This window comes from Zonotrichia leucophrys, chromosome 20, assembly GCF_028769735.1.
Source record: "Zonotrichia leucophrys gambelii isolate GWCS_2022_RI chromosome 20, RI_Zleu_2.0, whole genome shotgun sequence".
Classification (NCBI taxonomy): domain Eukaryota; kingdom Metazoa; phylum Chordata; class Aves; order Passeriformes; family Passerellidae; genus Zonotrichia; species Zonotrichia leucophrys.
The window spans coordinates 6,622,912-6,645,783 of NC_088189.1; the positions used below are offsets into that span (position 1 = coordinate 6,622,912).

The window sequence follows — 22,872 nt, forward strand, 5'->3', positions numbered from 1 at the left end:
CAGTGGCTGAGGGGATGGAGCATGTGGTCACCAGCCCAGGGGTGCCCCAAAACTGGGATGGGAAGGTGAGGGCTGGTGGTGCCAGGGGGATCCCAATGCCCACAGCCCCCCACTCCATGGTAGAAATCCCCCTTAAAGCTGTTTCCAATACACCCATCCCATCAGCAGCATCCAGCGTGTCCTGGCCACATCCAGCCCAGGGCTTCTCCACCCTGGGGAGCTCTGCGGGACCTGGAGCCACCCCCCGGCTCTCCCAGCGTGGGAATAAATCCTCTTCTGCTCCCTAATGGCTTTTTTGGCACGGAACCCAAAGCTAGGACAGATTTAGACGGATTTCTCTGCTGGCTGAGAGCGCAGCCTTTCCCCACGGCGCTCTCGGCTCCCCAGGGACGGGAGGGGACCCCGGGAGCGCTGCTCGCCCCCAGCCCCGGGATGATGCTGAGTAAAACCAGATCCCAGCCAGCGCCCCGGGACCCCCACGGGTCCACCCAGCTGTCCCCAGTGCCCCAGCGACATTGTCAGAGCCCGGCTCACCCAAACAGCGCTTTCCCCCAGCTGCAGGATGGTGGGGGATGCTCTGTGCTGCGTCCCTCAGCGTCGTGGGCAGGGATGCTGCTGCGGAGCCACCCATAGGTACCCACAGCATCACCCTGAGCCCCACAGCACCCAGCCATGCCCAAAACACCCAGCTATACCCCACAACGCCCCCCTGTGCCCCACAGCACCCAGCCGTGCCCATATAGATCCATCTCCCCGCACAGCTCTTACCCACGAGCACAGCGCCCCTCCGTGCCCCGCAGGGCCCCCATGGGTGCCCAATCCCCCCGAACCCCTCCCTCCCATCCCGCACTACAAGTCCCGGGGATCCCCGCGGCAGCGCCGCCCCCGCCGCTCCCCGCCCGCTCCGCCTCTCCCCGCAGCACCATGGCCGCGGCCCCGGTGCCCGAGGGGGCTCCGGTGGAACCGCACGACAGGTAGGACCCCGCTCGCTTTTCCCCGGGATGATCGCTCCGGGACGGGACCGGCCCCGCGGCGCCCCGGGGCCCCCGGTTCGGGTTCGCCGCCGGTTCGGGGCTTGCGGTGCCGGTGCCGTCCCCCCTGGTGCCACTTCCGCGAGTGGGGCCTCCCCGAGCCCATCGCTCCACGGAATCCCTGAGCTTTTCCCACCAGCCATTTCTTCCCACCCCCGCTTTATCCCTTGTTTGTTTTCATCCTTTTCTCCCCCTCCCTTTCGTGTTGTTACCTTTTTCCTTATTTACCTTATTTTATGGTTTTTGCCCTTAATTTCCCAGCTGATAAACCACAGCCTCCCATATTCCAAGCTTGCTCGCACTTGCATCCTCTCCATCAAGATGAAGAGTGGGACAACCTAAACTTTTCCACCCAAAACCCCCATACAGGGTGATTGCCTTCAGCCCCCCACCCCCAACACTCATGTTTCCCCTCTATTTTCCACCCCCTTTTCCAGCACAAACCTCAGGGGACTGACTGCTCCCAAACATCAATTATCTGGGAATTGCATTTGGAGTATCAGTGGTGCTTTGGGGATGTGGCAAAGCTTACAGGGATGGAGCATCCCTGTGTCCCTGCTTGTAGGGTACCAACACCCCAACAACCCTGGAGTCAGTGCCAAAGCATCCCTCCTGTTCCCATCCCTCCTGTTCCTGTCCCTCCTGTTCCCATCCCTCCTGTTCCCATCACTCCTGTTCCCATCCCTCTTGTTTCTGTCCCTCCTGTTCCCGTTCCTCCTGTTCCTGTCCCTCCTGTTCCCATCCCTCCTGTTCCCACTCTTCCTGTTCCCATCACTCCTGTTTCCATCCTTCCTGTTCCCATCCTGCATGGTCCAGCAGCTAAGCCCATTGCTGGCAGCTGCCTGTGCCCTTCCTGTGAGTCAGTGGTGGATAGTGGGGAGGATGAGGATGGGAGGAAGGAGTCTCCCTGAGTTGTACTGGTTGAGTGAGGGATGAGTAACTGGGTTGTGTAACAGAGCCCCTCCACTGTGGCTCCCACTTGCTATAAATAGCAACGGATAATTGGATTTGCAGAGGGAAATGTTTGTCCTTTTGTGGTGAGGGAGCAGAGACCATAACAGAGCTGGAAGCTCTGAACGTGGAGCTGCTGAGATGAACCATCAGCTCCAGATGGCTCCAGCCAGGACAGAGCTTGGTACAAGGCTGGGTAAACTGGGAATGATGTTCTGTGGGTTCCAGGATGGGCATGGGTCTGACATGTGACAGTGGGATGGCAGCCAGGTCCCTCCATCCCTTGTGTGGGTTCCTGCTTCCCTCAGGCAGGTTCCTTCATTCCTCAGGCAGGTTCATCCATCCCATGGGGGGGGTTCCTTGATCTCTTGGACATCTTCCTCCATTCCTTGGCTGTGTTCCCTCATCCCTTGGGATGGTTTCTTGGACAGGGAAGGCCCAGCCAAGAGCTGGCATACATGGATCCAGCCCAATTCAGTAGTGGAGGAAGCAGGTTTGACCTCCACGCTCCTGTGGTGCTGCTCCCAGGATGGGATCAGGGAGCAGGACCCTCTCCTGGGAACAGGCGTCCTTCCACTGGGGGCTTGGTGTGCCTGCAGCACTGGATTGGGACACCAATCCAGTGACAGTACTTGTGACCAAATGAGGAAAATCCACGTGCAGTCCAGCTTCCATCCTTAAATCCCAGGGGAAACCCACCCAGCAGCTGCCAGCACCAGAAGGAAAAGGGGATCCTGGCCTTTGTGCCTGCCTTCCTCTTTTGCCATATTTTAAGTCTGCCATTAGAGGAGGGATTTGCTTAAAAATCACCAGGAAAACCCAGGAATTTCAACTTGTGCAAGAGCTCAGAAGCTGGGAAGGGGCTTGGGAAGCAGAGATTTGTGCCAGCAGGAAGGTTCAGTCCCAGCTGGCTTTGGAGCCAGGGTGTCCCACCTGGGAGCCCAGTGAATGGCGGGTGGGATGCTGGGAGGGTTGCTCCTGTGGCCTGGACATTTAACAAAGGCAGGAAAAGTGGCAGCAGGAGCAGGAGATAAGGAACAATGTCCCTGGGCGAGGGCTCCTCGCCCGTGTCCCATGTCCCTTTGCTTTTCTGCTTCTTTAATGAGAAGGAACAGAAGTGGCTCCGGAAGAGAATTTTATTTTTAAACTTCTGAGACAGCTTTTACAGCAAAGAGGGGAGTCCAGGCAGAGACCAGGGATGGAAAAGTTTCTTTGATCATCGCTCCCTTCCCTGACTTTGGGGCAGCAGCTGCAGCTCATGCTGGGGACAGGTTACCCCAAAACCCTCCTGTCCCTGTCCCCTGCCTCAGGACCAGCCCCTCATTTCTGGTTCCCATCAGGTTTCCATCTTTTGAGATGATGCTCTGCAGGTCCCATTGGTGAGCAGGAGCAGGAGGGGTGTCCTGATAATCTGTGAGGCAGTGTGCAGAACCTTGATGCCTCGAGGAGGAGGAGGAAAGGGTCTTTTTCCATGTCTGGCCCCATCTCCAGGTACTAAGCAGGAGGGAGCTCCCTCCCTGGAGCCCCTCTGCAGTGGGTGTGCAGCCCCTGTCTCACCATGCTGGCGTCTCACTCGGTGGCCATGGGACTTTGTCCGGGTGCTCTGTGCCCCTGCAGAGCCTGGCTGCCCTCCAGTGTGCCCTGTGCCACCTCCTCCCTTCCTTGGCAGCCAGAGGCTGTGGGCTGAGAGCTGCTCTGCCCCAGTCTGTGCTCCAGGGCTGGCCTGGACCCCCCTGCCTGGTGCCCACCATCTCCCACCCTTGGGCAGCCTCCTGGCTCCCTGGGCTTCCTGCAGCTTGCCCAGGCTGCCTGCCCTCCCTGGAGAGGCTGATGCTGGAAGAGGAGCTGGCTGGCTGGGGGGGCAAGGGCAGCTGGCAGGGAGGGGGTGCTGGATGGAGGGCACAGCCCATGGGATGTTATTCTTAGCCACCAGCAGCCCCGGGGTGTTGAGTTTCACCCACTTGTTTACTCCAGGGCTGAGGGGCAGCTCTTGGGGAAGCTGAGTGACCAGGGGGGACCCTCAGCCAGACCCCCAATCAATGGGAGCCAGGGGAGAGGGGTGAGGGGTGAGAATCCCAAACCAAAAAGCCATACATGGCCAGCAGGCCCTGGCCCCCAGCCCCAGCTGCCCCACCAGCTGCATGAGGGGGGCTGGCTGGGTACCCCCTGCCCTGGGCTCATCCCCCCTGCAGCCCCCTCCCCAGAGGTGTGCAGGAGTCCCTGGGAACTCACCAGTGCTGGGGGACGTGGATGTCACTGTCCAGGTGCCCTCCCTGCCGAGCCCACGGTCCAGGAGAGCCGAGCACCCCCAGTGCCAGGAGCAGAGGCGCTGGGCTGGTGTTTATTGCCTGTGCTGGGGGCGGTGAGGGGAGGTGTCACCTCATCCCCAGCCCCCCTCTTTTTCTTTAATCAAGCCAGTGCTATTAATATCAGGTAATGAACGTAATCTGGAGGTTAAGCTATCCTCTTATGCTGCTGACCGGGCGCAGACACTCCCCCTGCTCTGCTCCCTTCTCCTGCCGCCATCTTCCAGCCCTCAGCCCGGCCCCGTGGGACCCTTCAGTGCCCCTTCCAGGGGTTCACTCCCTCCATGGCTCTGTGCCCCGAGAATCACCCCGGGAGCCCCGCTGGCACAGCCCCTGCCTCGCCCTGGTAGTGCCAGAGGCTGTGGGACAGGGGCTGAAGTGTGGGCAGGGACAGGGGGTGGCACCCTCAGTCCAGGATCAGCCCTGGGCTGGCAGCAGGGGGACATGAGCAGCCCCCCAGCCTTCTCCAGCGTCCGCATCTCCGGCTGCTGGGCCCTTGGGCCAGATGGAGGGTGAGTTTTGCTTTGGTTTTGGGTGGAATTTGCTGGGTTTTGTCTGTTTGTTTGCTGGAGTGAACTCTTGGTGGCTCCTGTCCCAGTCCCTCAGCCCCAATTCCTGCCTGAAAAGATTGGCTTCCCATGGGACGTGGCTGCAGCCAGCTGGGCACCTCAGCAGGCTGTGGGGGCTGCTGGGGGTCCATAGGCTGGGAGCTCTGTCAGTGGGGTTGTTTACAGGGTGCAGAGCCCAGGACATGCTCTCCTGTCTGCTGCCAAGCTCAGGTTTGGGGCTGTGCCATCTTTCCTTGCTGCTGTGGGTGCTTTTATGACCTGCTGCCTTTGCTGTGCCAGCCCAGGGTGCTCAGGGGTCTCTGGAGGCAGTGGGATGCAGAGAGCCTGAACACAGGGATGGTGATGGGAGCGCAGTGGGAAGGAGAGGGGTGTCAGTAAATCTGTGCTTGCACTGAGCAGGAGCAAAATGCTTCCTTCCTTCCTTCTGCACAACATCAGAGCTGGAGAGCCCTTCTCAGGAGCAGGACCCCCCAGGCTTCCTCTGGGACATTCTGGCACAGCAGACCCCACATTAGAGATAGAAATGAGCCGAGATGCACACTCTGGTTCATCAGGCAAGGTCCCGCTTTATTCTTCCTCACAGCTCAGCCAGCAGACTTCAGCTACAGCAGGCTTCCACTGTGGGCTTCCCTTGCAGGCTCAGACTGAGCTCACAGCAGACCCCTCACAGCAGCAATTCTCTCTCCCCTTTGGTCAGACCTCCCCCAGCCAGCTCATCCTTATTGGTCACACCTGTGACCCATTAAGGGCAAGGCTGGTTTTGGTAATTAGCACAGCTGTGGCTTATCCAGGTGAAGGTTTCCTGTAATTCCTTCTCCTACGACGCTCTAGCAAGGGTGCAGCCCTTGCAGGGAAGACAAAAGCATCCCCAAAATGTGGGGACAGCATGGAGAGAGCTGGTGGCAGCCAAGCCCCGCAAGAAGGCTTGGCAGAAGAGGGGTTGCCAAGCCCTGGTGATGTTTCCTCTTCTGTTTGTGTGGCTTTGGCAGCCCAGGGGTTTGCTCTGCTGGGGAGGGTCCATGTGGGACCAGGACCCTCCTCTGGCAGAGCAATGGCATTGGCTCCAGCTCTAAACAGAGTCCCATATTCTGGGGGCTTCACCTTGTGGGTACAGGGCATTGCAGGGGCTCCAGCACTGCTGCAGGGAATTTCTGAAAAGGAGTAGGGAGGAATGGCCAGTGGGGATGGCTGAAATCAGCCAAACCCTTGGAGCAAGAAGAGCCCCTTCCTGGCAAAGGCAGCCATGGAAAACATCTACAAATCTTGAAGTGTAACATTAGGAGAAAAGGCATGACCTTTGGAGAACTCCAGGGCAGCCCTTCAGTCCCACAGCCATACTTCTCCCAAATAAATCATGAGAATTGTGGACTTGAGAGGTGTAGAATATCATCTGCCTGTAGAGGATACAGATGTGGATGAGGCATAGAGGTACAGGTTTAGGTGATACTGATAGAAATGTGTAGAATTTTGGTGAAAGTCCAGAATTATATGGATGAGATAAGGCAGAGCACCAACTCTTGGGATGGGATTCAGGTGCTGGAGCCCCAGCTGTGCAGGGGGAGGATGACTCCACTCCTCTCCAGATGTGTGTCCCTGCATCCTGCAGCAATGTCCCTCTCTGGGTGTGCTGCAGGCACTGAGAGCAGAATGGAGAGATGATGGGAAGGCAAGGTGGGGCTGTGGCTGTAATTCTGGGCCCTGGTGGAGCTGTTGGAGTCCAAGCCTCTTCCTCCCTGTGTGGGTGATGTTGATGCTTCTGGGAGCAGGGCTCCACCTCTGAAAAGCAGAACTTCATCCACCTTGGAGTCACTTTGGGGCTGGTGGCCTGGGTCAGGATGTGCAGGCTGGCACAGCAGAGCTGGGTGCTGTGTGGCACCAGCCAAGGGGCAGAGCAGCCCCAGGGGCTCTCCTGTCTCACGGAGGCTGACGTGCAGTCCCACAGGAGCAGCAGCCGAGCTCGGGCTCTGGAGTGAGCACGGTCCCAGGGGAGGGGCTGGGATGTGGATGAAAGGAGCCGCTTCCTGCTGTGGTAAACAACTGTGTTTGTGTCACCTCTGCTTTCATCCAGCTGAAGTGACGTTGTTTGTGCCCCAGCACCAGCCCCTGCTGGCAGCCCCGGTGGGCAGCAGCTGCTGCAGCATCACCCGTGGGACAGGAGACCCAGACATCCCCCCGGGTTTGCTTCTCCTCATAGAAGGAGCCATTTTTTCTGTTTCCTGATGGGTGTCATCTCCTGAGGTTGCTTTTAAAGAGTTGTACTTGGGATGTTTTGGGCTCCTGGTTGAGTCTGAGCCTGGCAGTGCTTGGAGCTGGCTCTGTGTGCCAGGGATGGGGTGTTTGTGTCCTGAGCTCTTGTGGGGAGCTCCATGAGTGCCCAGCTCAGGGTGGGCATCGGTGGGAGAGCTCCTGTCATGGGCAGGAGCTGCAGCCTGGCTTTTGCCAGCAGGAGCAAAGCCAGGCAAATCCCTGTCTCCTTGCCTGCCCCACAGGGATGTGCCAGGGGTACGGATGGTGTGCTCTGAGCATCCTGCCATGCTAGGGGGATCCTGCAGTGCCCGGGGGGTTTGTGTGCCATGCAGGGTTGGGGGTTGCCGTGTCACTTCACACACAGCTGGCCCTTCTGAAATTTTGATCTTTATCTAAAATTGTTCTGAAAAGGGCTGGGGGAGGGAAGGGAATTAATCTTCATACCAAAACAGCTTAAAATTAACCCAAAATCTGTAAAGCCCTGCAGTTTAAGCCCTTTCCAGAGCAAGCCATAACAGAGCAGCAGCAAAGCCCTGCTGGCTGGGCCGTACCAAACAGTGACGGCTTGGAGCCAGTGGTGCCCAGATCTATTGATTTCCCTTTCAGTGCCCAGTCATGGCTGGGGAGAGGAGCAGCAGGAGCCAGGAGAGCCCTTTGCACTTTCTCCCAGGGAGCAGACATCCCTCTGGGGCAGCAGAACAGGAGCAGGGAGGAGCAGGCGCTGGTATAAATAATCCTCCCTGTCCCTTGGCTGGCCAGGCAGCGGCTGCAGCTTATCTCCTGGCCAGAGGCCACTTATCACCTCCAGGCCACAGCTCTCCTCCTGCCAAGCTGGAAAGGGCTCTGGAGGGTGCCTTGTTCCTCTCCTGCGGGGAAGATAAGGGAGAGTGTTCAGCAGTTCAGGGCTTTGGGTGAGCTCAGAGCTCTCTCAGCTCCCAAGGCAAAGCTGATGGCTCTGCCCAGCTTGCAGGCTTGTCCCTGGGGGCTCCAGAAGCTTGGGAGAGCTATGTCTAGGGTGTGAGTGGAGCCCTCAGAGTGGGCAGAGGAAAGGGATTGGGGATGGGAGGATGAGGATGGTTGTGCTGTAACCCATGTGTTTAACTGCTAACCCTGGGCACACCAGAGTGGGTTGTTGCCCCCTGGAACACACCCCTCAATGCTTTGGGAGCTCACTGGGGGATTTCTTTCATACAGACATTCCTCAGACAGCAGGACTTTAGGCATGGATGTTTGCATGGCACCTCTTCCAGGTTCATATTGCTTCTGTGTGAGAATTCCTTGGTGTTGTCCGAGGCTGTGGGTGCTGGTAGTGGGGCTGTGCTTGGCTGACTTCACCTGCACAACTCAGAACCCTCCAAGACCCCGCTCCCACACCCAGGCAGGTGTATCCTCCCCCCACAGGGTAATTTTCCCCTCTCTCCCCACGCAGCAGCAGCAGTGCAGAGTCCCTGGACAGGCTGTACCCCGCCGTGGGCTCCTCCAAGCCGCCCCGCAAGCGCACCACCAGCCAGTGCAAGTCGGAGCCGCCGCTGCTGCGCACCAGCAAGAGAACCATCTACACTGCAGGCCGGCCCCCCTGGTACAATGAGCATGGCACGCAGTCCAAGGAGGCCTTTGTCATAGGTGGGTCCCCTCTGCACCTGCCACCTGCCCCACGGCTCTCCTGGAGGTCTCAGTACGAGTCCTGCCCCACCACATCCTTGGGAATCGGAGGTTGGCTCCAGGCTGGAGAGGAGCAGGGGAGTGCCTGTGGGTTAGGCCTGCATTGACTGGGGGGGCTGAAGCCCAGAGTGTGCATGGGTTGTAGGAGATCTTGCTCTGCTTCTTGTTCCCTCAGCTCCTGTTGCCTGATCTGTCACAGGTTCCTAGGGATTCTGGACTGGATCCCATGCCAGCACTCCCCATGTTACATAACCACCTAACAATGGGTTTCCCGGCTTTTGCTGGGCACGTTGCTGGCAGTTCCAATACATTCCATTTGACATTTTCCAGGATAATATCTTGGAGTGCCTGTGACTTCCCTCTTTGGAGGTCCCTCCAGCTTAGTGCAACCATGCAGGACCTGGGCTCCAGCCTGTGGTGGGAAGGGAAGGGCTGTGCCTGGGCTTGGTGGCTTCATCACCTTTTCCCTGGCAGGACCTGGGCTCCAGCCTGTGGTGGGAAGGGAAGGGCTGTGCCTGGGCTTGGTGGCTTCATCACCTTTTCCCTGGCAGGCCTGGGAGGAGGCAGCGCCTCTGGGAAGACCACAGTGGCCACCATGATCATTGAAGCTCTTGATGTGCCATGGGTGGTTCTGCTGTCCATGGACTCCTTCTACAAGGTGAGGCTGCACCCCTGTTGGCCTGGCCAGGCTCCTCAATTTGCTGCTGCCCAGGGAATCTGTGGTTGCCCCATTCCTGGAGATGTTCAAGACCATGTTTGGCAGGGCCTAGAGCAATCTGTTCTAGTGGAAGTTGTCCCTGTCTATGGCAGGGGGGTCAGAATGAGATCAGTTTTAAGGCTCCTTCCAACCCATACCAATCTGGGATTATGTGGTAACCCTGGTGAGGAAACACGTTGTAGATTTAGGCACAGCCATGTGGTTCTCCCTTCCAGTGGCTCTTGTGGGGCAGGGAAGAGTGACTGGGCACAGCAGAGGGGAGGGAGCTGCCCTGCCATGTGCCCCAAGCTGTGCTCTGTGGCAGGTGCTGACCAAGCAGCAGCAGGAGCAGGCAGCCAGCAACGACTTCAACTTTGACCACCCCGACGCCTTCGACTTCGACCTCATCATCGCCACCCTGAAGAAGCTGAAGCAAGGCAAGAGTGTCAAGATCCCCATCTACGACTTCACCACCCACAGCAGGAAGAAGGAATGGGTATGGGACACTGAGGGGGGTGGGACAGGATGGGGATGGCCAGGGCAGGACCGAGAGGAGCCAACTGCCCCCCTCCAGCCCCTGGCCTGTGCAGTCTGATTGGTGCTGTCACCCCCTGCTCTCTGCCTGGGTGGTTTTTTGGGTGAGCTGTCACAGTCACAACCCAGAGAGATCTCCTGGCACAGGGCACCTCTGACCAGATGTTCTGTGCCTAACCACATCCATTTTGACTCCACAGAAAACCCTGTATGGCGCCAATGTGATCATCTTTGAAGGCATCATGGCATTTGCAGACAAGGAGCTCCTGAAGGTGAGGAAAGGTTTTGTGGCAGTTCCAGGGAGAGAGGGTGGAATCTTCTCTTCCAGGTTACACCAGATGCTGCAGCACTTCCCCAGGTAGGAGAAATAGGGTTTGACTCTCAGCAGCTGGGAAAGAGCCCCTGGCAGAGGTCAAGTGTTTCAGCAAATGCCTCAATCTCAGCTGGTGCACAAACACAGCTAGAAACAGCCCACCTCCACTGCATGCTGCAGCTTGCACAGCCAGAGAGGCAAAGTCTGCTGAACTTCTGCTGCACAGAGCCTGGTGTTCCTAGCATGGAATCATCCAGCACTTCAGGCTCTCTTGAGGATTATTTGGATATATCATAGGATCACAGAATGGTTTGGGTTGGAAGGGACCTTAATGCTCATCTTGTTCCACCCCCTGCCATGGGCAGGGACAACTTCCACGAGACCAGGTTGCTCCAAGCCCTGTCCAACCTGGCCATGAACAGTTCCAGGGATGGGGCAGCCACAGTTTCTCTGGGCACTCTGTGCCAGGGCCTCACCACCTTCACAGGGACATATTTCCTCTCAATATCCCATCTAACCCTTCCCTCTGGCGTTGTGAAGCCACTTCCCCTTGTTCTGTCATTGCAAGCCCTTGTCCAAAGTCCTTCTCCAGCTCTCTTGGAGCTTCTTTGGATACTGGAAGGGGCTCTGAGTCTCTCCAGAGCCTTCTCTTCTCCAGGCTGTACAGCTCTCTCAGTCTGTCTCCATCCCTCAGAGCATCTTTGCAGCCCTGACAAATGCTGCAGCAGGCAGTGAGCCATACACAGGCTTAGCCAAGCTTGTCTGAAAAGTTTCCTCGCCTGCCAAGTGAGAGCTTGGGTTTTGCACTTTCCTGGAGCAAGGATGACCTCCAGTGGACAGCCGGGTGAATCCCCCAGGAGACTCCACTCAGCATCCCCACTCCTGCCTCTTGCAGCTAAGGGCAGAGTCATGAGCTGCCCTGCTGTGCTGGGCTCCTTTCCAGCATTAATTCCCTGCTTATGGGAGAGGCTTGCAATGAGATGATCTTTAAAGTCCTTTCCAATTCAAACCATCCAAGGATTCTTTGATTGAGAAGCCAGTGCTTGGTGTGTGTCACGGACAGTAACTCCTCATCTCCTCTTCACTCTTAAATAACATCCAGCCAAAGTGTTGGAGCTGGGTTAGGGGTTAGGGTTAGGGTTAGGTTGGCAGGAGGGGCAGAGTTTGGAGCAGGACAGGTCTCAGGGGACACAAGAGTAAGGGGGCAGCAGGGAGCTCACAGCAGCACCAGCACCAGGGAAAAGCAGAGCAGGACCAGGCCCTGTTAAACACGTGCTGGGCTGGGCTCAGCCCTGCTTGGGGTAACAGGGAAAGGTGGGTTGAGTCCCACACTTGACCAGGTGGGATTTGTCCTCTCCTCTCTCCTTCCAGCTCTTGGATCTGAAGATTTTTGTGGACACAGACTCGGACATCCGCCTGGTGCGCCGCCTGCGCAGGGACATCAGCGAGCGGGGCCGCGACATCGAGGGCGTCATCAAGCAGTACAACAAGTTTGTCAAGCCTGCCTTCGACCAGTACATCCAGCCCACCATGAGGCTGGCAGACATCGTGGTGCCCCGAGGTACTGCCCAGGGCACCCCTGACAGCACTGAGACCCCACAGCCCCCTGCCCTCAGCTCTGGGCTTTGGGGTTTGCTGACCCCTAACCCTAACCATGGGCAGAGCAGTGGAGCCCTCATGGGGCTGGTGCCAAGCAGATGGATGTGGGGGCAGCCATGGTGTGGCAGTCCTGTGTTCCCCTTGGCATGCCTTTTGTAGCTGCAGAGCTCCTGGAACTCTGGGCTTTGTGGTTTCCTGAACCCTAACCCCAGGTGTAACCCTAACAGACATGGTTTAGTGGTGGGGCTTGGCAGTGCTGATTTAATGGTTGGACTCAATCTTAGAGGGCTTTTCCAACCTTTACAATCTGATTCTGTGATTTTTTTTTTTTTGCTTTTGGCTCACTCCAGGGAGTGGAAACACTGTGGCCATCGACCTGATTGTTCAGCACGTCCACAGCCAGCTGGAAGAGGTGAGAGCTGCCCAGTCCGTGGGGGGTGAGGGGGGTTCACAGCCTTTGCTGTGCTCTGGGTGCCCAGGTGGGAATGGCCTGGCTGCTCCTGTGCTCCAGGTGTGGGAGTTCCTGTGAACTCCTCCCAGCCCAGTGAAGGAAACTGCCTTCTCCCTGTGCTCTGGTCAGTCCTGGCTCCTCTGCCAGCTGTGGTCCAGCTGCAGCTTCCTTCCCTCCCTGGGACAGCAAGTCATGAGGGGACAAACCAGACACCCTCCTGTGACCCAAAGGATGTGTCCCCCTGCCTGCAGCCCTCCCAGGGCCAGCATTGCCCCAAACCCTCCACTGCTCTTGGGCTTCTCCTCTTCCCTCCCATGCAGACACTGCTGCACAGTCTTTCCAGTCAGGAGCCCACTTCTCTTCTGTGCTGTGTGCAGCTCCTGGGTTTCAAAACTCAAAGTCTTGTCATGTTTGAGCCCCAGTCCAGGCACGTGCTTCATCACTTCCCCACTGCTGGCTTTAAGTCTTCTCCTGTTGATCCTGGGCCAGTCCTGACCAGTGGTTTGGGACTCTGCAATGAACTGACGGCATTTTGTGTTGCTGTCCCTGAGCAGCACAGTCTCCTCCCATCCCACAGTTGTAGCTTTGGTGATGTTTCAGTCATGGAAACGCTCAGAGTGATGTCCTGGGAAGTGCAGCGAGTGTGACCTGGGTATAGATGCACTGGAAAGTAAAGGGCTTGATTCTTTCAAGTCTTTTTTGGAGCTCCCAGGTGGCAGGAGCTGCTCAGCCCTGGGATGGGAGCTGGCATGCCTTGGATCCAGCTTCCCATGCCTGCTCAGGCGGGACTGCTCTTGCAAAGGTGTCTTGGCAGTTTCCTCCTCCTGGAGTACGTGGCTGCCTGAATTCCCAGCACCAGACTCTGGTTGGGAAGGTGGTTTCTAAACCCTCGGTCACAGGAAGAAGGCTGGAAGCCCCAGCATCTGTGCTGGTGCCAGGCTGAGAAGGGCACCCAGCCCTGAGGCAGAGTGCAGGAGAGGGGAATGGCTGTTTCCCCAGCTCCTGGATCCAGCCAGGGAATTCCAGAGCAAGCCCAGCACCCCCAGGGTGCCTCTGCGAGCCAGGCAAGGGGTTGGCTTGGGGAGGGCTGTCCTGACCTGGGGAGGGGAAGAAGGGCAAAAAGGCTGCATGTGAATTCAGGAAAATACTCCTATTTTTCCTTTTTTTTTATCTTGAAACGACCCTGGTGTTGACAATGCTTAATACCGGTTGCGTTGTGTCTTTGTGTTGCTGCCGCAGCGTGAACTCAGTGTCAGGTAAGAGCCCTCACTGTGTCCTGTGTGTGCAGCCCAGGCATTTCCAATGCCAGGCACTGCTTGGCCTCACCCCCACCCACGGCAGGACTGGCAGAGTGCATGGCCTTGTCACCCCACGGTGACAAAAGGCCACCTTCCCTTGGCTGTGGGATGGCAGGGACAGGGCTGCTCCCCAGGGAGGCACTGCCAGCCTGAGTGCAGACCCCTGAGGCTGGGCCAGGGCCAGGTTTGTAGCTGGGGGTCCCCAGTCTCTGCTTTGCATCCTGAGATTCTCTTTTGTTTCTCTTCATCCTCTAAAATGAATGATTTTCAGAGCCGCTCTCCACCCCTGATGATTAAAGATCATTAAATATCAATTATTAGATTAGTCAAAGCATCTTGAGAAAAAGATAGAGAGTGACTTTTTAAATGGGCAGATAGTGATAGTATGATAGGGACCAGTTTTAAACTAAAGGAGGAGAAATTTAGATTGGGTAATAGGAAGGAATTCTCCCCTGTGAGGGTGCTGAGGCCTTGGCACAGGGTGCCCCCAGAAGCTGTGGCTGCCCCATCCCTGGAAGTGCCCAAGGCCAGGCTGGATGGGGCTGGGAGTACCTTGGGATAGTGGGAGGTGTCCCTGCCTTTGGCATGGGGTTGGAATAAGATGGTCTTTGAGGTTTCTCCCAGCCCAAACCAGTCTGATTCTGAGGGTGGTGGGAGCCCTGAGCCCCTCACTGCGCACAGGGATCTGCCTGGAGGCACCCAAAGGAGCTTAGCACCTTTGCATGGCCAGAGGTACCAACTTCCCACAGCTTCTGCAGAATGCAGAACCTTTTCTGGAGGACTGAGAAAATCCTGCTGCCTAAGTCCAGCTGGATTTCTAAATTCTCAGTATCTGCAGTTGGATGCTATAACATATATGTTGAATTACTTAACCTCTTCAGCATGGGGCCCCAGATGGGACTTCAGCTCTCCTGCTTCCATTAAGAAGCCACCTAGGCTTTCAGGTATTCTTTCAAGGAGCAGAGGGAATGCATTACTGAAGATGGGTTTCCATTTAGATCTCCATCATTGCATGGAGACACTCAAGTAACCTTAAGATTTACATTTGGCGTACAATGAGCTTTTAAAATAACTGAGATGAACATGGAAGGGGCTCTGCTTTACTTATTTCTGCCTCAGCCAGTCACTTCCTAGACTAGACAAGTGGATGTTTTATTTTATTTCCCTTTGCTTGTTTAACACCCTGGGGCCTGATATTTCCATACAGACACGTAAGCTTCCCTCTGTGTCTGGAGGTCCAGGTGGGAAAGTGCTCTTTAGTATGAAGAGAAATTTGTGGCTTTAATAATGGCAGGAATAACATCAGAGAGGAGACTAATATGTGTGCAAATAGATATGTGTATACAGAGACAGATAGGTACTTAAACACACATAAAATTTCCTTTCTCTTCCTTAATCTAAGGGTTGCTCAGTACAAGTGATATTCTTCTGCACTTAAAAATTGGGTATTTAATATATCCATAAAGTATTAGAAGTTTTATGATGGCAAGTTTGAAAAGGTAACTCTGACCTCCAGAAACACCTCCATGATCACCACACTCACAGATGGTTTTATGTTCTGTTTAAAGCTTCCATTTATGCCTTTGACAGAAAATCTGGGAAAAAATTCCTGCTAAAACCCAAATCTGTTGCTGCTGCTGGAGCCCCAGTGCTTTACTGCTGCTGTGTCCCCCAGCCCTGCTGCCTCTGCAAGAGGAGAGGGGTGGATGGAGGATCACATCGAGTGAGATGTGCCTGGCAAACATGGGCTTTTCATCACAAACAATTCCCCATCCTCTTGTCTGGAATGGCTCCATCTAAATGTCACGGTTGTTCTGAAGTCACTGCTGTTTGGCAGTGGTGGGGACACAGGGAGGGCTTTGTGCTGGTAGGATAAACCCTGAATGCTCAGATCTGGCCCCAGTCCCAGGTGTCTCTGTGGTCCTTGTGCTCCAGGGCTGCCTCTCCTTGCCAAGCAACTGGCTGGGACAGGCAGGGAGTGCTTTTCCCCACTCAGGTGGGTGAATTCTGGGGGGTTTAAAGCAAGTGATGCCTTCCTTGGACATGCAAGGCTTCTTTTCATTCTGAAGCCACTGGCTCCTGAGGAGCATGCTTGCCTTCCCAGTTAATCCCTCTGAGCACAGCTTGGACCTTAGCATTCTTAGGATATTTCTTGTCCAGCTTCCCCCCTGTTTGACTGTGCTCACTCTGGAGTTGTGGTTCCATACCAGCACTCCCAGGTGGGTGTTCCTCCAGGAGCCTGGCAGCAGGAGCTGGAGCAGCCAGCCCATGCTGAGGCTCAGTGCTCCCAGCCCAGCCTGCTCTCCATCCCTCCTGCCACGCTCTCAGCATCCAGCCCCGCTCCTGGAGCCGCCGCTCTTTGCAGCCCGTTCCCCTGGCCAATCAATATTCCCCACCCCCAAGGTCCCGATCAGCTTGGCGTGCCCTTTGCCAATTGTGTCTTTAAATATCAACCCGTGGCGCAGTTTAATAGCCCTTGTTTGAAATGTCAGCCCTGAAAGGCAGCCGTGTACGTGTTTGAAATGCCTTGACTGCATCATCTCCTTTGTAGCTGGATGTCTCTTGTCTGCTTCCTGCTCGATAGCATGTTCCACAAAGAGCCAAGGATGCTCCCTGAAGCCTTCCTGGGAGATGGTCACCCCTTTCTCCCTCTCTCTCTCTCTTTCTCTCTTTCTTCTTCTTTCTATTTTATTTTCTCTTTAAAGCCTTTGTTCTCAGGGGGAAAAAATAAGTTTCCAAAATAAGACGTTTTCTTGACGTGCTCATGGCTGCCCGTCTGGATGTTCCGTCACAGTCCGGTGTTGGCAGGGAGGGACAGGAGGCATCACAGTCCCTCCTTCCCTCCCAGATGAGGGGATGGCTGCTGGAAGGGCTGAGCTCTTCCTCAGCCTGCAGGCCCTCTCCAGTCATGGAGACCCAGGGCAGGTCCAGGTGAGCCCAGGGGGAAAGAAAGTCGTCCCTGCAGGTGATGTTCTGTTCAGGTTTCTCTCCACATTTCCAGTGCTCTTGGCTTTCAGTATTCTCCAAGGCTTGGGGATCATCATCATGCAGGATGGGGACCCCCCTGGCAGCCCACAAGCATTTTTCTTGGGAGCAGGGCAGGTTGGAAGAAAGATTTTTAGGTTGGACAAAGGTTTTTTGCCTTGAGTGCCTGTGCTTGCTCTGAGACTGCATTGGAGCCCTCAGTTGAGGGCGTGGCATGAGCCCTGGAAGTATTGAGAACCAAGCTGGATGGGGCTTGGAGCAACCTGCTCTAGTGGAAGCTGTCCCTGCCCATGGCAGGGAGGGCGGAATGAGCTATCTTTGAGGTTCCTTTTCATCCAAATCATTCTAGCATTCTGTGGTTCTATGTCCCTCCAAACTCCAAGAGCCCCCGTTGCAGTGTGGTACTACCTGGGACACAGGTGGGACAGTGTCCCTGCTGTGGCTCCAGGACACTGAGAGCAGACAGTTCCTTTCCCTCATGGAGCCAGGAGTGGAGCCAGTGCCATGGAGAGCAGTGGTGACATGCCTTGGTCACCAGGGGAGGAGTGCTGTGTCTGCACAGTGCAGGTCCACGAGCCATTGATCAATTAGGGGATTTTTTCCCCCTCTGACTAATGACAGTGCTTTCTCCTCTGTTTCATGTCATGTTTGTCCCTCTCCTCTTAAACTCTGGTGTCTCCTGTCTTGTCTCCCCTGAACATCCCTCCCACCGGGTGACCAGAGGAAGCTGCGCTGGGATATGTGAGGAGACAAATGCTTTTGGCAGTGTTTGGTTGTGACTAACAGCAGGGATGGGCGAGGGCTGTGCAGGGTGAGCTGCCTCGCTAACCCTGCCAGGGCATCCTGGGGCACACAGCTCGTGGGGTCCTGCTTTGCTGGGGCTGTGTGTGGGCCAGACAGAGGTGGGGGCACTTGAAAGAGAAGCTTTATCCCAAGAATGGGAGCTGTTTCCCCAGAAAGCACCATGGGGAGACCCTCACAACACTGAGTGGCTTCCAAGCAGGGTGGTGTCCAGACCTCCCTGTCCCCACACTGCAGGGGAGGTGGGGAAAACTTGATGACAGAATGCTGACAGCATTTCTTGGGGGTCTGTTGACAGCTCAGGATGCTGGGAGGAGTTCCCACTGCTCATGGAGGTTGGAAAACCCTTGGTATCCGTGGCAGGGAGCAGGAGTCAGGTCACACTGTGACAGGAGAGGGGCTGCCCATTCCACTGGCATGGTGGGATGCTGCCCATTCCACTGACATGGACCTGGCAGTGATGGAGGGGGAAAGTGCCAGTGGCAAGCTCAGTCCTGTAATTACCAGCTCCTCTGGTTTAGGCAGCAGCAGTTTGTCACCTGGGCAAACCCAGCCAGGGCCATGTGTGGATGTGTGGCTCTGTGTTGGGGGCCTGGCTCTGCCCCTTAAAGCAGATGAGCTGGCAGCCCCCATGCCAGCACCAGCATCTGCACAAGACCCTCACCACCACATGTATTGGAATCCTGGGGGCTGAGAGGGGTTTAGGCAGGGCTGTGCCCCTAGGATCTGTCAGGAGAGGGAAGGGAGGGCTGTGGGGGCAGAGCTGTGGGTGCTGCCAGCAGGGAGCATCTCCAAGGGCTTCTAACCCATGAGACAGCAACTAACAGAGTGAGCTTGCTTCACTGACAGCAGGGCTGGGCCTTGAGGGCTGCTTGTCCCAACCAGCAATGGGGTCTGCACACAGCAGGCAAGCCCACGAGGGAACCACAACCCATCCATGCTCTCTGCATGGCTGCCAGCTGTGCTGGAGTGTTCCCTGCATGGGGCTCTTGGCTGCTACAGAGCAGTGGAGCTGGTAAAGCAAGAAGGAGCCCTTAAGTACCCACAGGCCTTGGGAATGTCTCATTTGGTGTTGGTTGGCCAAGACCAGGAGATGGCTGTGTGGATGGAGGCCTCAAACTCTGCCCTCCTCCATGCCTGTCCATCTTCTCTATCTTCCTCTCTGCTTGCGTGCCTTTGTGTGCCATTAATCCAGGTTTCTGCTTGATTTGAAATCTTAATCATGCAGTGCTTTCATTTGCTCTCTTCTCTGCCTCCCTGACATCTCTGTGTTTTTTGCTGGATGCAGCCACTGGCACGTGTGTGATCTGACGTGTGGCTTTGCAACCCCAGCCCTCCTCCCAGACAAAGTTGCTTGTCCATCCTGCCCAGCCTTGTGGAAGCCAAATGTGACCTTCTTCTCATTACTGCCACTCTCACAGGGAGAAGTGACTAATGGGGCTCCATTGTGCACTTCCCTGTGAATGGTGTTCCCTTGATCCCAGAATAGCTCCCAGCCCTATTCGTTATGTGGAATGAGTCACACAGAGCTAGTCCTGGCCAGCCATAAAGTCTTGAAGCTGTTCCCAATTTGGAATGGCCCAAGTGGTCTCTAAAATAGTCACATTCCAGATATGTGCCAGCCTGGCTGCCTGTCCAGTTCCTCGTGGCATCTGGCACTTGTAGGTCAGAGACAGCCACAACAGCCCCTCCTCACCCCATGAGTCCAAGATCCACCAATAGATAAGACTCTGGAATAGGAGAAGGTTTTGATTTTATTTTCTGCTTTTTTCTCAAACAGTGGAAAGCAAGATGGGCCAGCCACGTTCAGAGAAGCTGTGGCTGCCCCATCCCTAGAAGTGTTCAAGGCCAGGTTGGATGAGGCCTGGATTAACCTGGTCTAGTGGAAGGCATCCCTGCCCATGGCACAGGGCTGGAACAAGATGGTCTTTAAAGTCCTTTCCAACCCAAACCACTCTATGATCCTGGGTGAGCTGTCCAGCAGGAAGGGCAGGTCCTTGTGCTGCAAGGTCACCCTAACTCCAGTGGCCCTGGTTTGTGGGTGCAGGTCCCTTTGCAGGGCTGGCTGCTCACTGGGCTCAGCTGGATGGCCTCTGTGTGTGTTTGCAGTGTGAGATGACATCTGGGAGGATGGCTCTGGCCATGTGCTGTGCTCCAGCCTTTGGGTAGCCTTCCCCAGACCTTCTGACCATGTGTTTGGTTTTCAGGGCTGCCCTGGCCTCTGCCCACCAGTGCCACCCCCTTCCTCAGACCCTCAGTGTGCTGAAGAGCACCCCTCAGGTGAGGGGCATGCACACCATCATCAGGTAAAGCCCCTGCTGTGGCTCCTGGGGTGGGATGGGGCTCAGCTGCTGATGGGATGGGCTGGCCTGTCTTTGGGCTTCCCAATCCCACTTTTGCCTGTCAGTATGGCTTGGAGATACAAGTGGTGGCCCCTGCACAGGGGAGCTGTGCAGTTACTGCTCAGTGATCTTGCCAACAGTTTTTCTGCTTTTTACTTTGAAACAGACAGCACAGTTTCAGGCTTAGATGGTGCAAACAAGGACCAGGAAGGGGCAGGGACTGCCAGACTTCTGCCAGCATCTCCTGAACACATTTTGGTCCAGAGCTGACGTTTCCTTTCCCTCCCCTCTAGAAACAAGGAGACCAGCAGAGACGAGTTCATTTTCTACTCCAAAAGGTTGATGCGGTTGCTGATTGAGCACGCGCTCTCCCTGCTCCCGTTCCAGGTGGGTTCAAGGCTGTAGGTGCTGGGTTTCCTCACTGATTCCTGACCCTCAACTGCTGGGGAGCCAGGACAGTCCTGGTGCTGCTCCTCCAACCTTCCCCATGGACTAGTCCTTTCAACCCTCAGATTAAAATGCACCAGGACTCCCCAAGGCCATGGAGCAATGCTGTGGCCCTGGGTGACAGCTTTGGTGTCCAAGAGTCCAGCCCCTGTGGCTTGCTGACTCCAGGGCTCCCATGAGAGCCACATCAGAGCCCCTGGTAACTCTTCTCACATGTTTTTTGTAGAGTTGCACAGTCCAGACCCCTCAGGGACACGACTACGAAGGGAGGACATACAGTGGGAAGCAAGTAAGTGGAAGCCATTGAGACCTGCCTTGTGGGGGTGCACTGGAAGCCCTGGCTGCCATCAGGCTGGGTTTGGTGCCTGCTATCATGAGTATGACACCCTGTACCACCAGGAAAGGCAGGCTGGTGACCAAGGGTGCCATCAGCAGTGTCACTGTGCTGCCCATGCCCTCTCACTGAGGGTGGCCTGGGAGTGGCGCAGCCCTCTTGGAAGGGATGTGCTTTTAGATTGCCCATTAGAGTCCCCCGCTGCTGAGACCCAGTGTGGGGTGGTGGCAGCTCCTACCCCGTGTAACCACCCCGTGCATGTGCTGCAGATCACCGGGGTGTCCATCCTGCGGGCAGGGGAGACCATGGAGCCGGCGCTGCGCGCGGTGTGCAAGGACGTCCGCATCGGCACCATCCTCATCCAGACCAACTGCAACACCGGCGAGCCAGAGGTAAAGCCCTGGGCTGCTCAGGACATCTCCTGGTGTTAACCTGTGTGGGGTGGGGCTGTGGCTCAGGTGTTTTCTGACAGCCCTTCAGTGACCCAGCAGTTTGTCTTGGCAGGGTTGAGTGCTTTGAAATCTGCTCAGGTGGGTTTTGCCAGCAGGCTTGTGCACACAGGGGCTGGTTTGTGCTGGCTCTGAGCTGCCAGGCAGGAGAGATCTTCACTCCTCAAAGAGAAGGGCTCAGGTTGTTCCATTTGCCTGCAGCCTCTAAGCTGCTCTCTCTCTCCTCCACCCAGCTCCACTACCTGCGGCTGCCGAAGGACATCAGCGAAGACCACGTCATCCTGATGGACTGCACGGTCTCCACGGGCGCTGCAGCCATGATGGCAGTGAGGGTGCTGCTGGTACGATTGGGTCAGGCAGGGGTTTGCTCTGGAGCAACCTGCAAAGCACCAGCCACAGCCAAGCTGAGGGGATGTGCCTGCAACCGGCTCCTGTGTGGGAAGGAGGGTGCCAGGGCACGCAGCACAGGCTGGGGTAACTCACCCTGAGCTGTCCCTGTGCATTTCCTTAGGATCATGATGTCCCAGAGGATAAGATCTTCCTGCTGTCCCTGCTCATGGCAGAGATGGGTGTCCACTCGGTGGCCTATGCGTTCCCCCGGGTGAAGATCATCACCACGGCTGTGGACAAGAAGGTGAATGACCTCTTTCGGATAATCCCCGGCATTGGTGAGTGTCCTGCTAGGAAGGACTTGTGCTGAGGGGAATTTCAGTGCTGCTGGTTGGGAGGGGACATGGTTGTCAACAGCAGTTTAGGTCTGGCCTCAAATTACCCAGAGCCCCACTGCCCTCGTGGGTCCTGCTGCCAGCTGGGTGTCAGGATCACCATGCTGGGTCTGGGGGCTGCGGGGCAGCCATTGCTGTGTCAGCAGCAGGAGCCATTCCCCATGCCATGAGCCTCCTCCAGCCCCAGGCAGAGAAGTCAGGCCGGGACAGCTGGAGCAGCCTTGTGCCCACTCCTTCCCTAAACTGCCACCTTCCACAAGTTCACCCAAAATAAGCTCACTGTGTTCTGTCCTCACCTCTACTGTGCCAGGAAACACCTTCCACTGGGTGGTAAGCCAGCCTACAGGCTGCTCCAGTTTTGCTGCCACTCAAGCTGTCACATAAACCTGCTCTGGTCCCCTTGCCTGCTGTGATGAGGACAGGCAGCAGGATGGGTCTCTAGGCTCCCACAGTGCTGCACTCTGACTCTCTGTCTCCCCACAGGGAATTTTGGAGATCGGTACTTTGGGACGGACGCTCCTCCTGACTGGAGTGACGATGAGGATGCTCTCAGCACTTAGCTGGATGTGGAGGTGCCTCTGGCACCAGGCAGCTTCAGCACCGCACCTTAACCCCTCTGTCCAGTGCAGATTTCTCCTTCCTCTCACCAAGCATAGATATTTTTTTCAAATCTTACATCGGAGATCTAGGGCATATTTTTTCAGAGAAACGTAAATCCTAGTTTGACTTTATGGGCAGTTGCGTGTCCCAGCATAGAGCGGAGTTAATTTATTTTAATTTAAATATTTGCCTATATAACTTATTGGAGATATTTTATAAAGAACAATAATAAATTTTTTCTCTGGTTTTCTTGAACTGAGCCATTCTTTGTTATTTCCCATGGGTGACTAGAGGTATTTGTGACCCTTCAAGACTTCAGTCCTGGGAGGGGAGATGCCATGAGCAGTGGTGGGAGGTCAAGAATACCACACCTTCAATCCAAAGGAAGACTTGGTGCCAGAGGCAGTTCCTCCTGCCTGAAGGGAAACCAAAGCTCTTCTGAAGTGCCCAAAGGAGCTGCACAAGGATGATGAAGGATCTGGAGGGAAAGCCATATGGGGAGCAGCTGAGGTCACTTGGTTTGTTCAGAAT

General features: G+C 55.9%; 1 protein-coding gene across 1 annotated transcript; it reads left to right on the forward strand.

The window, feature by feature from the left end:
* The first annotated feature begins 897 nt into the window (after nt 1-897).
* Nucleotides 898-22,596, forward strand: UCKL1 (uridine-cytidine kinase 1 like 1). The gene is made up of 15 exons (XM_064729845.1): nt 898-974; nt 8,534-8,727; nt 9,318-9,424; nt 9,789-9,959; nt 10,198-10,269; nt 11,682-11,871; nt 12,260-12,321; nt 13,600-13,616; nt 19,652-19,750; nt 20,080-20,173; nt 20,460-20,522; nt 20,837-20,959; nt 21,250-21,357; nt 21,528-21,684; nt 22,225-22,596. Exons 1-15 carry the CDS (start codon nt 925-927, stop codon nt 22,299-22,301), a joined length of 1,584 nt encoding a protein of 527 aa, XP_064585915.1. The 5' UTR covers nt 898-924; the 3' UTR covers nt 22,302-22,596.
* The last annotated feature ends 276 nt before the right edge of the window (nt 22,597-22,872 follow it).